At 54.6% G+C, this 13,043-nt stretch overlaps 1 protein-coding gene across 3 annotated transcripts in view; it reads left to right on the top strand.

Annotated features, from left to right (window-relative positions):
• PPP2R2B (protein phosphatase 2 regulatory subunit Bbeta) overlaps positions 1 to 13,043 on the top strand; it is a 102,604-nt gene that overhangs the window by 65,185 nt on the left and 24,376 nt on the right. For all 3 annotated transcript variants that reach the window (XM_086471289.1, XM_086471287.1, XM_086471288.1), the window contains one exon: positions 11,753 to 11,850. In XM_086471289.1, the coding sequence (XP_086327415.1) occupies positions 11,753 to 11,850 (98 nt within the window). The remainder of the gene's footprint in view (positions 1 to 11,752; positions 11,851 to 13,043) is intronic.

The raw sequence follows: 13,043 nt of genomic DNA, 5'->3' as shown, positions 1-13,043 counted from the left end.
CCTCCTCCCCTGCCTACGTGTGTAGGTAAGTTCATACCTCAGAGGATGACGGTGCCAGCCCAGTGCCGGGCAGGCAGCCCCAGAAAGGGCTCTCACTATTTCCAGGTGCCAGGAGGGGCCTGGGCACGTGTGTGGGGCACGGTCCGTCCTGCCCCTCGGCCGGGATCTTCACAGGGCAGGAGACGGTCCCGGCAGCAGAGGCTGGGCTGCCCCGGCCAGAGGGCTGACCCCGGTCTCCTGCAAAGCGAGGTGCTCTGGGACACGGTAAAGCAGCTGTTAATTTTCCTTTCAAAGCGAGAAGGATTACTGGCACTGGTAGAGAGATTCTCTGGGTCCCACGCTAATTGTCTTGATTAACATGCTGTTCCGCCATCACAGGTGTAATGTATAACAGCTCTATAAGCTTTTCATAGCCTGACCAATTAAAAATTGTCGTTAATCCAAGAGCTAATGAGTTGCACATCTTAATGCTGAAAGAGGAGTTTTGCGCTGCACGTGCAAACCCATGACCACGAGAGCTCGTAGTGCACGCGCAGCCAGGTCGGGGCTGGCCGGGCTGCCCCTCCGCTGGCACTGCTGGGGGCCGGGGCCGGGGCAGCCAAATCAAAACCCGCCCCATAGCCTTGCCCCCTGCCCAGTTAACCTCTTCATCTGCTTGTGGCGAGCGTGTCTGGCTAAGGAAGGGACTCACATCTGGCCGGGAGAAGGGGAATGCAGGAGCTGAGCACAGGGGTTTCACTGGGCCCTTGGCCTCTGCCTTTTCAGCCTCTTGCCCAGAGCTGCCATCTGGAACCACCAGCGTTCGCTGAAGCCAGCTTTTCTGCCCTGGGGGCAACGACCGCTGCACACCCCGTGGGACACGGCCCGAGGCTGCTGCAGCGTGACGGCCGCAGGCTGCTCCGGCACAGCGCCACGTCTGCGAGCGGCTCCTCGGCAGCCAGAGGGCCACGTCCTTCCCCATGAGACAGGTTTTCCGTGGGCTTGTCAGGGTCTGGGTGTTCTGCCCAGAGCATGGGAGGCCTTTCATGTGGCACATGAGGTAGGGGTAGGTGGTTTGGCCCAGCCTGTCACATAGACCCATGCCCTTGCACCTCTCTGTGTCACCTTCTCTCTTTTCTCTCCGCTATGCTCCTGGCAGCGTGGCTGGGCAGGAGGGGCTGGAGCCTTACATCTCCTGGGTGTCGCCTTTGGTTGGGAGAATGAGAGCAAGTTCGTTTCTTGCACCGTGCTGGGAGAGGTCCTGGAGCTCCCTTGAGATGGAGGCTCCTGCCCTTTGGTTCGCCACGTATGCCTGTTACAATCAGCTGCGATGGGACCCTCTGATGTCAACACGTGTCGGGGTGAAAAGGAGTTACCTGTGTCAAGTGCCGTACTGAGTTACGGTTCTGTCTGAAAGCTGTCGTTGCCTTTCTTCTCTATTTTATTATTCTGCTTCTGCTAATGAACCTACTGATTGCATTTCCGGTTGCATGGCTTCTGCTGATTGCATTCAGCTCCGAAGGAGCGTTTGATCGTGGCTCCCTCGTGACGGGGACAGAGCGCACCCGGGCACCTGGGACCATGCAAGCCATTGCTCACCATGCGCCTTCACACTGAACACTTCCTTGACATTATTTCCTCCTGAGCTCTCATTTCCAGCAGTTACAGAGAATTAAACCTTGCAAGGATGGTGGGAGAGATGTAAAATAGCATTCTTTCATGTGGGCACTCTGAAACAGGCGCTGCAGTGGGGGGTGTGGAGAGATGCACTGGGGGAGCTACCAGATGGAAGTTTCTTTCGTCTAGGTTGGTAGCACTAGATTATTCTTTACTGTAACAAGGGCAGAGAAATTTTGAATGTGCCAGTATTTTTAGCCCTTAAATCTAGGAGAGTTACTCCATTTTGGGGAAGAGTAGCAGCTGCTGCTAGCTCTGCAGCATCGCGTTGTCGTGATGAGAAGCCGTACCCAGACGGCAGAGCTGAGCAATGTGTCCAGCCCTCCCAGAAGCTGCCGGGAGGTCCAACTCTGAGCTGTGACTCCAGCCCGGTCCCTGCAGAAAACAGGACTTGTGATGGGGCAGAGGAATGGGCCTGGGCTTTCCCCTGGGCTTGGAGGTGCTCAGGCATGGTGTTCTGCAAAGCCTGACCTCCGTCCTTCACCACCGCCCTGGCCCGACTGGGATGGAGGGGTTGGGCAGGCACAGGTGCCATGTTGTGCTGCGCTGCACCGCGCTGCGCTTGGCCGTGTCGGCGAGCAATGGTGTTTCAGGGCATTTTGCTGATGATACCAGATCCTCACTGGGCTTAATGCAGTGGAATTGATTTCTGTTTGCCAGGCTATCATTCACCTCAGCAGGGAAAAATCAATGCAGATCAATCACATGTGATTTGGCATGCCATTAGATCCCAGTTTAAGCTCTGCTGTCCTCTTCCCTTCCCACCCTGCTCCCCGCTGCCGTGGACCACACAGTTTGGGGGAGGATTGACGGCCTGGGCTCAGCCCTGCATCACCCTGCGAATTGCACTTTGCTCTGTTCTGGTGGGACTCGGGTGGCACTTCCCTGTCCCCTTCCAGCTCTGTAGCCTTCCCTAAGCTTTCCTCTTTAGCCTGTCTTTCTGTAGGTGAGGGGCCCTGAAGTCCTCCTTGTTTTCAGTTCCTCTCTAACACTTTTTCACAGACAAGGAAGAAAGCCGTGTTCGGGGCTTTGGGTGAGCTTTTTGCCCTGCCTGCTGGGATCGAGACTGGGAGGTCTGGCTCTGCCGCAGGCTGCTGGCTGCACTGGAGGGCATGGGACTGGGTCTCGCTCCTGCAGCTGGCACTGCCAGTGCTGCTTTTGAAGGTGCTGGGTTGCATCATTTCATGGGGAGTGTTTCCAAGGTGCCCTGGCTGTCAACCCAAGAGGTGAACCTGTAAAGCTCCCAAGTCTCTGAAGTGGCCAGGACAACTCCTCGGCTGCCTTCCTGGTGCAGAGGTCCCTGTTGTCTGCAGATCGGGAGGGGTTGGCCCTGCAAGCGTTCTCCATTTGTTGGCAGTCAGCACCTGCGACAGAAAGGCACGGTTGGCCTGTTTGCATTTGGGACTGGGGTTTAGTAGGTTGGCTGGGTTGGGTTTGGTTTGGGTTTTTTCTTTTGTAAATCTCAACCTACAAAAGTGAGTTACGAAAGTGAGAGCAGGTCATGGTTCCTTTTAAAACACCTTGCGGTGTTGAAGCTTGCACGTTGATATTTCACAACTCTCCATCAAAACCAGTGCATTTAAAGCTCTGACGTGCAGCGTGAATTCCTCATTGCTGGCAGCGTGTGTGTTTGAGAGTTGTTAAAAAAACCCCCACTATCTGTCTTTTTTTTTTAAAAAAAAGAGAGGCAGACAGAAAGGGAAACCAAAGGGATCCCTTTTAAACAGTGAAATGCAAAGAGTCTCACGATTTCCTGAGCAAGGTAAGACCCACAGGCTGTCACTGAGGTTCAGAGCCAGGAGCCTGACGGATGTGCTGCATTGTTCAGTGGAAACTCAAAGGTTTGCATCCTCTTGGAATCCCCTTTCTGAGCTTGGGGTCCACCTCCTGCCATGGAGTGGTAGGATGCAGAGACAGCACTTTGCCTACACTGAGACCCCCGCAGAGGGCCCGTGGGTGAGCTTGTGGCCTGGCTCTGCCATTACCAGATATGGCTGTGTCTTTCATTTCCCTCCCTAAGCCCTTTAATTTTTCATGACCTCCTCGTGCTTTCTTCATCCACCTGAATGGTTTCAGATGTAGATTCTGTTCTCCAGTTAACAGGACCAGTCAGCGTCCCATTTGCTTTCTCCGTCGTGGCTGAGCCGCTGCTCAGATGGCTGTATCACAGCTCGGTTATGTTCTTGGTCGGGGGCAGCATCCCCGTCCGCTCGGCAAATCCCCCTCTGCCCTCGCCCTGGTTGAGGGACTGACACTGGGGGGAGGAGCGGCATGTTTGCGGTGAGTTATTATCCCACACTTATCAGCATTAAACTGGATTTGACAACTCATAGCCTGGGATTTGAATGATCTAAATCCTTCATTTGGCAGCCTGGTTTGCTGTTATTTATGGTGCTTCCCAATTTATTATCATCTGCAGGGTTGGAGGCTTTGTGTGCAGTGCCATCCGCCAAGTGATTTATACAAATAATAAAAAGAATGGGGCACCCGGAGCCGAGCTGCCATCACGAGTCCCCTCTGCCATCGCCCGGGGCCCGCAGCACAGCCCTGGCGGGCAGGGCTGAGCAGGCAGGAGCATGCCGGCGAGCTGGGGACAGTCTGGGGCAGGCAGGAGGTCGGGAGCTGCCTGAGAAAGGCAGAGCTCCGGCCTTGAGGAACTGGGGAAGGAACTGGGCCGATGGTGTCATCTACACAGCTCTTGGGCCTGTGTGCGGTGGGGGGTCGTGGGCCTGCCCACGCTACCCACCCCCAAAGAGACCTGTCCCGCTGGGAAAGCAGCAGAGGGGAAGGAGACGCAGGAGGAAGCGACAAGGGTCGGATCCTTCTTGCTGTTCCTTCCTGGATGGGCACAGTTACAGAGCCAGCGCGGGGCTTGGGGACCATCAGGCCCGAGGCCCGGAGCAGAGCTGTGAGGGCCGGTGCGTTCCCTGCTCCGTCCCGGGGGTCGGTGTGGAGGGGAGCCTCTCGCTCGCTCCGTGATGGGGCTTGTCCCTCGAAAAGCTGGTGTTTCCCTCCTGGGGAAGGGCCGGTGTTGTGCTTTCAGTAGGTACATTAAAAAGTAAAGAGAGAAATGAGAGCAAAGCTCTGCGCGGCTGGAAGGAGCTGGATTGCCAGGGCTGGCTTAGAGGCAGATCCCTTCTGGGTCGCCCCTGCGTGTCCCTGCAAGATGGGCTGTGGCTGTGACCCCCTCCGAGGAGCAGGGAGGCAGGGGGCAGTTCTTCGGAACTGAAGCTTGTCAAGATTTGAGGGGCTTGTTGTCTTTTTGTCAGCATTTTGGCAGGAACAAGAACAATCCTAAAAATAATTGAAAATTTTGCAGATTCATTTTCTCACCTTTTCTCTCCCAATTATTGCTGTGTGATGCTTTTCTCATAGATATTCTATAACTGTAAATAGATGCATCCTCTTGACTTCAGCAGCACTTCGTCAGCTCGGTGCCTGTCCTACAAAGTAGCAGCAAGAACACCTACTTATCACATGTTTGTGGGAGTGAAAATCTGGGGTCGTTTTATGCATGAGGGGGTGAGCAGCGGTGACTGAGCACCGGGACTTGGAGAGCACGCCAGCCCTCCAGTACTGGTGCCTGGGGCGAATGAGCAGGCTGTACGAGACATTTATAGGGACAGACAAGCTTTAGGGCGAAACCATGCCCAGCAATGTGGAGGTGTCAGCTCTGGGTCTTGTTGGGTTGGAAATTGCTAATTTTGCAGCTGTATGACTGACTCATTTGTGGACTTCGGACATGAAGTTTGCTGTTTGTGATCTTCCCACTGTAGCTGATTTATCATAATGATGCTTACAGTAGTGCTTTTCCTGCCTCTGAAGGGTTTTCTCTGGGGCTCACAGAGAGCGAAGCTTTGCAGAAATGTTTGTGCATATGTTGTGGTCCTGCCCTGCAGATGGAGGAGACGGTGTGCAGGAAGGCTGCGTGACTCGAGGGTGCAGAAGGCACGGGAGCAGAGGCAACCCGGGAAGGCGCTGTTGTGCAGTGACTCACGCATCCCCTGCTTTAAGCTGACAGCGCCCTGGCACACCTTCTGGCAGTTAGCGTGAGGCCAGTGCCAGTGCCGTGCTGCCAGCCCTTGAAACGAGTCTCTGCTGACATCCCTCCGGCATCGGCAGCGGAGCTGGTTGGGGCAGCAGCACCTAGGAATGCCCGTGCTGCCACGCCGGGCAGCACCTTGCAGCCAATACCCAGCAGCCTGCCCAGCCGTGTCGCCCAACACCTCCTGTAGCCGTTGTAGGCACAGTGCAAGTACATTTCTGAAAAGCTAATTAAAACTGGTGGATTTTTAAGCTCTGGGCATTATAGGTTGCTGTAACACATGTCCCTCATCTGGAAGGGGTATTCTTGCCTGCAGATAGATTTTTCCCTGGCTGTCCCTACTTTGAACCTCCTTCTGGCTTGCTGTGCTGCAGAGCACTTCTTCGCAGCCCTTTCGCCTGTTGGATCGGTCCTGCGGGGCAACCAGCAGCGTGCGGTGGGCTGTGCCATCCTGCCCCAGGTGAAATCATTCTGCCCTGCTGGAAGCTGGTCAACTTTGGAAGAAAGGTCAAAAACTCAGCAGTTCCGTGCAAGTCAGGCCCTGGAAAACTGTGCCAGTCAAGGGGAGACATGGGCTATCCCGGACTGTGCCAGGTGTGAGCTGCTGCCCTGTGCCAGCCACGCTGGATGACATGACATGGGGGCACACAGCAGCAGGCAGAGCCCCTGGGGGACTGGGATGCTCCGGGAGCAGGGATGAGGTGTCTTGACTGTTCTGGGAGCAGGGATGAGGTGCCTGGGATGCTGCAGGAGCAGGGATGGGGCACCCAGGCCCTTGTGCTGGCAGGCAAGAGAAGAGGAGTGGCAGCACAGGCAGCTCCCCGCTCTGGGTCAGGCTGCTCCGGGGATGCGGGTCTCAGCACTGACTGCAGCTCCCCTGGGTTTGTCTTCTTTCTTTTTAATAACAGGTTTGTTTTCCCGTTCCTGGCAGAGAGCACGCCTTCCCTCCCCGCCAGGCGAGGGGGAGGGGGGGTGTGTGTATTATAAATTTCCTATTTTTCTGATAAAACTGTATTGCTACGGCGGAAATCAAATCTCGTCTTCGGTATTTTTAGCATGAAAGCGTGAAGGAGCCCTGATGCTGAGGGAAGGGAGGATGGCGGGTGCTGGCGGAGGGGAGGGTCTCCATGGAAACTGTTTTCTTTAAACTCTGCGTTGGGGCACTGAGCATGTAGGAGGTGATGAAGGAAATGAAAAAGCAAAAAAAGAGAGAAGCTTTTTTCCTTTCTGTTGTCACAAAACTGCTGTAGGAACCTTAGGAGAAACGAGCATAAATTATTGATTGTTTCAATGTGAATACACGTGAATTTTAATTAATAATCACCCTGTCATGTCTCTCAAGTGCAGTGGGTGGGGATGAGCAGGCAGCAGCCCATGACTGACCAGCCTGCGCTGGAGGGGCCCAAGTTTGTGCGGAGACCTCTTTGAAAAGGAGCTGGTGCTGCACTGGGCTCTTGAATCTCAGTCTCTGTAAGACTCCTCGTTTCTGCCCCTCGGGTGGTTTCCTGTGCAATGCCAGAGTGTTGTCACTACCCAGAGAGGTTGGGGACAAGAGCAGAGCCCAGCCTTCCGGTGCCTGGGGAGATGCTTCTGCCAGTGGTGGTGGGGTTTGGGTTGGGTTGAATACTTCTGCGCACGAGAGGTGTTTAATTGTTAGGGGTTTTTTAAGGTATGGAAGTGTGTTGTAAGCCAGGCTCTGTTGTCATCCTCGTCTGAAATCCTGGGTGGGCATGAGCAAACGGTCGGTCCGGGAGGTCCTGTGGACCCGCATCCCCCTTCCCCGCAGGCGCAGAGTGAACACGGCTGGGGTGATACGAGGATCCTTGCAGTGCCTGGCCCTGGTATTCCAGATGATGGCTCTGCTGACAAGGTGATGCATTAGGTAGCAGGCGCAGTCTGAAAAATGTCTCACTGCAGCACGGAAAGTTATTTTTAATTCATTGAAAAGTGAATGACCTAAAACCAGCAGCTGGCGATGGAGAAGATTAAATAGTGCAAACCAGATACATTTTCAACTGAGAAATTTTAGAAGGAATATATACCGCTTAGTGCGAGGTGCATGTTAACACTGGCCATGGCCTCTGCAGTTCCTTGGCTGCTGCTGCAGCTCCTGTCCGAGTCCATCCCCAGCACGCTCTCTGCCTGACACCTCTGCTGGTGCCAGGCTCGGCCCAGGACATCACGGCCACGCTCACCGGGGTGGAGGTCACCCACTACAGGAATTAAAACCTCTGCTTGAACTGGACTCAGCTCAACCAAGCACAAAGTTTCTCGGTGCTTGAGCGTGTTTAGTTTTGCCTGTGGCATCTGTCTGCAGCTGTGGATGCAACTACCTTGAGAATGGGAGACAGCTTTTGGCTTAACTTTTCAGGGATATGTTTTTTCTTATATTTATTAAACCCAATGTGCTTTACTTGAAACTGCAAATTGGTTCCTGATTCTGCAGGATCCTCAAATGCTGTAGCACATCCGGCAGGTTTGCAGCAGCTTGGGTGGGATTTGCTCTGTCTAGGTGTTCCCTGCCAACCTGTTTAAAAATACCTGTCCTGCCCTTTGGGAGACATTCGCTCAATGTGGTGATGGCAGGAAAGAGAACTGAATCAGGTGGATGTTTTGTTCGCTGATGTTTTGCTAATTTAATTTCTGAGGTTCTAGCTTCAGTGTAGCCTCTTTGCAAAGGTTTGCCTTGTGTAAGGGACTTCGTGGGTCCTTGCTATTCTGGCCCATGGGTCGAGCAAATCTGAGGTTAAAGAACTGGGTGGGTATAGCAGAGATTTTTTCATAGTAGCTGCTTGTTTAACAGCAGCATCAAAACCATGTCTGTACTGTGGGAGCCCGTTGCTGATCTCTTTTCCTGTTCTGCCAAAACTAACCGAGCTGTGTGTTACAGCTCAGTTCAGGCATCGTGCGGAGGAGGGACGCACCTTGCTCGCAGCGCGGGGAAGCCTTGGGCGCAGCAGATGGTGCCTGGTTGCCTCCGGTCCTGTTGGATGAGAAATGGTGACCTAGAGGTCAGAGGCTGCATCGTGTTATCTGATGCATTCACGGATTGTAAACCTATTGACAGAGAGGGATCCGTTAAAAGACGTTTTAAAGAGTGTGCAAGAACAGCGAAAGCAACCAAGAGTGTGTGTAGATTGCATTGCCTAAGGGAAACCAGAAAAAAAACCCCTCAAAACCTTCCGTGACCTGTTTTCCCAGTTGCTAAATGGGAACAAAGTTTAACCAATAGTTCAAACCAGTCAAGAGAGGAAGAACCAAGAGGTGATCTGAAGAAGTTCAAGATCCATTCAGTGAATTTAACCCCAAAAGACTGAAATCCCCAACAGATGCTGTCTGCACCCAGCACTTCAGCCACCTCCGCCCTGCTTAGCCTGGCTTCTCGCTGGTGTAAACAGGAGCAGAGCTCGGCCTTTCTGCATCGCTTTCCAGCCTTTTTATTAACATCAGTAGCAGATGGTTAAAACCTTTCTGGCAGACTTTGCTGCCCACAGAGGCAGTCTGAGGCAGAAGGGTTCCATGCAAGGGAATAAAGTGCTTTGCCTTAGAGCTTTCCAGCTCCGTGCCAGCCAGCCCAGCTCCTAGCACACCGCCCTTTCCACTTGCTCGGCAGGACGGGAGCGTTGCCCTTAGCCTCTTGGGTTTTGCTTCTGCAGCGCCATCTCTGTCTGCTGTGGGGTTGTCTCCCTAGATCTATTCACAGCAGCCAAGTGTTGTAAATGGATGAAGATGAACTTGAGAATGCATTCACGTGTTGCTACAAGTGTGCTTCCTGCTGGAGGGGTGGGACAATATGGGGAAGATGCACGAATATTAACAGGAGCAGCCCAGAGTTCACCACTCACCTGCCTGCAGCCGTCTGGATTTTCACAGCTCGGCAGTTGTGGTGGGCTCCTTGCACGCTGCTGGGGAGAGAGAAGATCCAGAGAGAGAGCAGGGAAGTCCCCTTGAAGCCATAGAGCTGTGGACAGCGTGAATAAATGAAGGATGGTCTTGTGTCCCGGGTTTCTCTGCGCTGGAGGGCTGGTTCCCCATGGCACGGCTCAGAATCCGTAGCCCCCCATGTGGGCAGCAGGAGCGGCAAAGCCTGTGCGAACTGAGGCTCAGCGGCCGCCTGCCTATGGGGTGTGCCTGAGGTTGGGGTGCTGCTGCGGGTGGGCTGAGGGCAGCGGGGTGTGCTGGTGAGCAGAGGGGTGTGCTGGTGAGCAGAGGGGTGTGCCAGTGACTGTGCCGGTGAGGAGCAGGGTGTGTGCTGGTGAGCAGCAGTGTGTGCCGGTGAGTGCCCCACATCACTGGGACGGGGTGGCTGCCCGGGCGTTGCCTGCTGGTGGTGGCTGTTCTGACTCCGGGGCCCTCCTGCAGTCCCCCGCTCGGCTGAGGGACCATCCCGGTGTGTTGTGTCAGGGGACCCGTGGCTGTGGAAGGGGCTCTGAGATGGCTTGTCTGGGAGACGCTGCGGTGTGGGGCGTGCGCCTGGTGGGTGCTGTCTCAGCTGGCAGACAGCAGAAGTCTGTGCCAGTCTTTGACTCGGGGCTGATGGCCTTTTCTTCCTTCTCTTGTCTGATCTGCTGCAGTACCGGTCTTGTGTGTATCCGAGAGGGATAAAAATCGTGGGAGGGAGAAGGGACAATTCAGATTATGTGGTTCAGATGTTTTCTCCGCTGGCACGTGACAGAGCTGGTGAGCAAGAGAAATAATTGCGGTGCTGCGAGGGTGCCGGTGCCCACGGTCTGGGTGGTGCCGGTGGCCTTAGTACGCGGCCAGTGTTTGCAGCCGCAGCCGGCACGGGGGGTCTGTCCCTTGCCAGAGCTGCGGAGGCCGTGAGACCCTGTTAGTGCAGGTGGGCTGCACAGCTGAGGGGTCAAAGAAATGCAGATGCTGTCAGCCCGGTGGCAGGAGCGAGCTGGCTGTTACATAGCTAAGTGCTGTTCATCGCGAAATCACTCTTGCGCCCAGCACTGGGTCTCAGAGGCTGCTTTCATTCTTCTCCTTCCCCCGCTTCGTGCTGGTGGAGAGCTGCACTCCAGGCAGTGAGTGAACACCAGTTGGGCAATAATTGCTGTGGAATTAACCTCTGACATTATTCTAAAAATAGGCCCGATAAATCCAATCATTAGCAGCTCTCCTGCTTGCTTTGCCTCAAGGGTAAACACTGCAGATTAAAGCGTTTACAAGTTACAGGTCCGTGTTTCCTTGCTTCTCTCGTTACTTCATCCGAGCACCAGTCCCTGCTCAGGGGTTTTCCCTCCTGGTGATGGCACTTTGGTTTGTGGGGAAGGGGAGCGTGGTGGCTTTTGGGGTGACAGAGGGCTGAATAGGTGCCACTTCCATTGACCTTGATAGACGATGGGAGATCCAGCAAGGGGCAGAGAGAAGTGGCCTAGTTGATGTGGTCACCCAGGCTGCTCTGCCCAGTGAGTTCAGGTGAAGAATACAAAGGTGTCTTCAGCCATCTGCTCCCGCTCCTCCGAGGGTGAAGGCAAACCACCCCCCCAGGCGTCGGAGGGGAGCGAGGATGCAGGAGAGCCATTGGGAGTAAAGTCTGCCCCTTCCACGGGCGCCGTTGGCAGGTGCTGGGGTGAGATGCTGGGGTGCTGGGCAGCACTGAGCCCTCCCCAGGTCCAAGGAATCAATCGCCTCACCCATAGTGGTGGGAGCGGCTCCCCGAGGAGCGTGCCGTGCCTTGCCATGCCATGCCGTGCCGTGCCATGCCGTGCTGCCCAGCTCCGTACCCCCGCTGCCAGCAGCCGTCCCCAGGCTGCATTCGGCACAGGTGCAGCGTGGAGGTGGCAGTGCCCCTGAATTTGTCCATTGGGGCACAGGCCAGGGCAAGGGGGCAGGAGTGTTGAGCAGATCTTGGCTCATGACAGCAAAGTTCCAAAATGCTGTGGCCGTCATTATTATAGACAACAGAAAAAAGGATATTTATGGAGATCCCAGGGGGAACGAAGCGCTGACAAGGCATGTAGCTGCACGGGAAATGGTGCTCTCTGGATGTCTGTGAAAGCCAGTCTGCAGTTACTTAAATTGTCTTTGTCTTCTTCTTTCCAGCTGACATCATCTCTACAGTAGAATTCAACCACACTGGAGAATTACTAGCAACAGGGGACAAGGGGGGGCGTGTTGTAATATTTCAACGTGAGCAGGAGGTAAGTGCCAGTGAATGCAAAATGCCTGTTTTATCCTTTTAAGAGAAGCTTCCTGCTGCTTCCTAATCTGTCTGTGTCACTCCTAACCTCGAGTCTCTCCTGGCAGACTCCAAACTGCAAAGCGCCTATTAACATGAGCAGGGCCAGATGTTGTCTTGTAGAACACCCTACAAAACCACGTTGTTGCGTTTCCTGCGTCCTTTGGCTCTGGTCGCAGCGCTCTCAGGCAGGTGTGACGTGAATCAGGCCGGGGCATCTGGGCATGTCATGTCTCACAGCTAATACCCCCCTAGAAACCCTCTCACGCTGCCGGAATGTCCAGTAAGTGTAGACGGACGAAACAATCGCATTTCCCTTCTTGAAACGCTTTGCCCCAGGAAATTTTAACAAACTTCATTGAATCCTTGAGGTCGTGGCCTGCCCAGCCTTCTGCAGGAGCGGCAAGCGCTCAGCCTGTGGCACGGGCTGCCCCAAGCCGCCCGGGAGGTTCCCCGCTGTTGCCGAAGCCATCCTGGTTAGCTGGTGGGGCTCGGCGCACGCGGCGTTGCACGGTCTGAGCCGGCAGGAGCCGTCCTCACCTGTGGATGCGTTTGCTGATGGTGGAAGGGATGAGTCAGACCTGGCATGAAAAATGTCATGGTCTGATGATGGTTTTAAATTTTTCTCAAAGTTACAGCCTGAAAATTATTTCTGTATACGCTGGAGAGAACCGGTCGGGTAAAGGTTACACGCATAGACGCTTCATCAACCTTTCCAGCACTATTTCATTTCTCATTTCCCTCTCATTTTATTATTCTACGGCTTTTCTTGAACTTTAAGCTTCCTAGCATCACACCGGGTGTATCCTGCTCAGCTCCTACTTCAGAGCAGTGCCGTGCTCCAGGGGACAAGAGGGGCTTCGTTGGCCCAGACATTTGTATGTGGCAAGTTCATCTCCACAACAGTTTCCATTTAATTACTTCATCCCCATTCAGAGCCTGGTGCCGGGGGGTTAACCGTGCAGGGTTTGCAGATACACGACACCTGACAAGTCCGACGGGAGCGGTGGCACGCAGCGCCGGTTCCTGCAGAGACGGGCCCTGCTCTTGGTTGCGTTGTTCCTGCCATGTGTTTGTGCACCCGTGTGGCACACACCGCTTCTCCGTGCAGGGGCGTGCTGCCAGCAGCTCCTCGCGGGCTGGTTTTGGCGCCTG

The sequence above is a fragment of the Leptosomus discolor genome, chromosome 10 (assembly GCF_034619465.1).
Source record: "Leptosomus discolor isolate bLepDis1 chromosome 10, bLepDis1.hap2, whole genome shotgun sequence".
Classification (NCBI taxonomy): Eukaryota; Metazoa; Chordata; class Aves; order Leptosomiformes; family Leptosomidae; genus Leptosomus; species Leptosomus discolor.
This window is presented reverse-complemented; position numbering and strand designations above follow the sequence as displayed.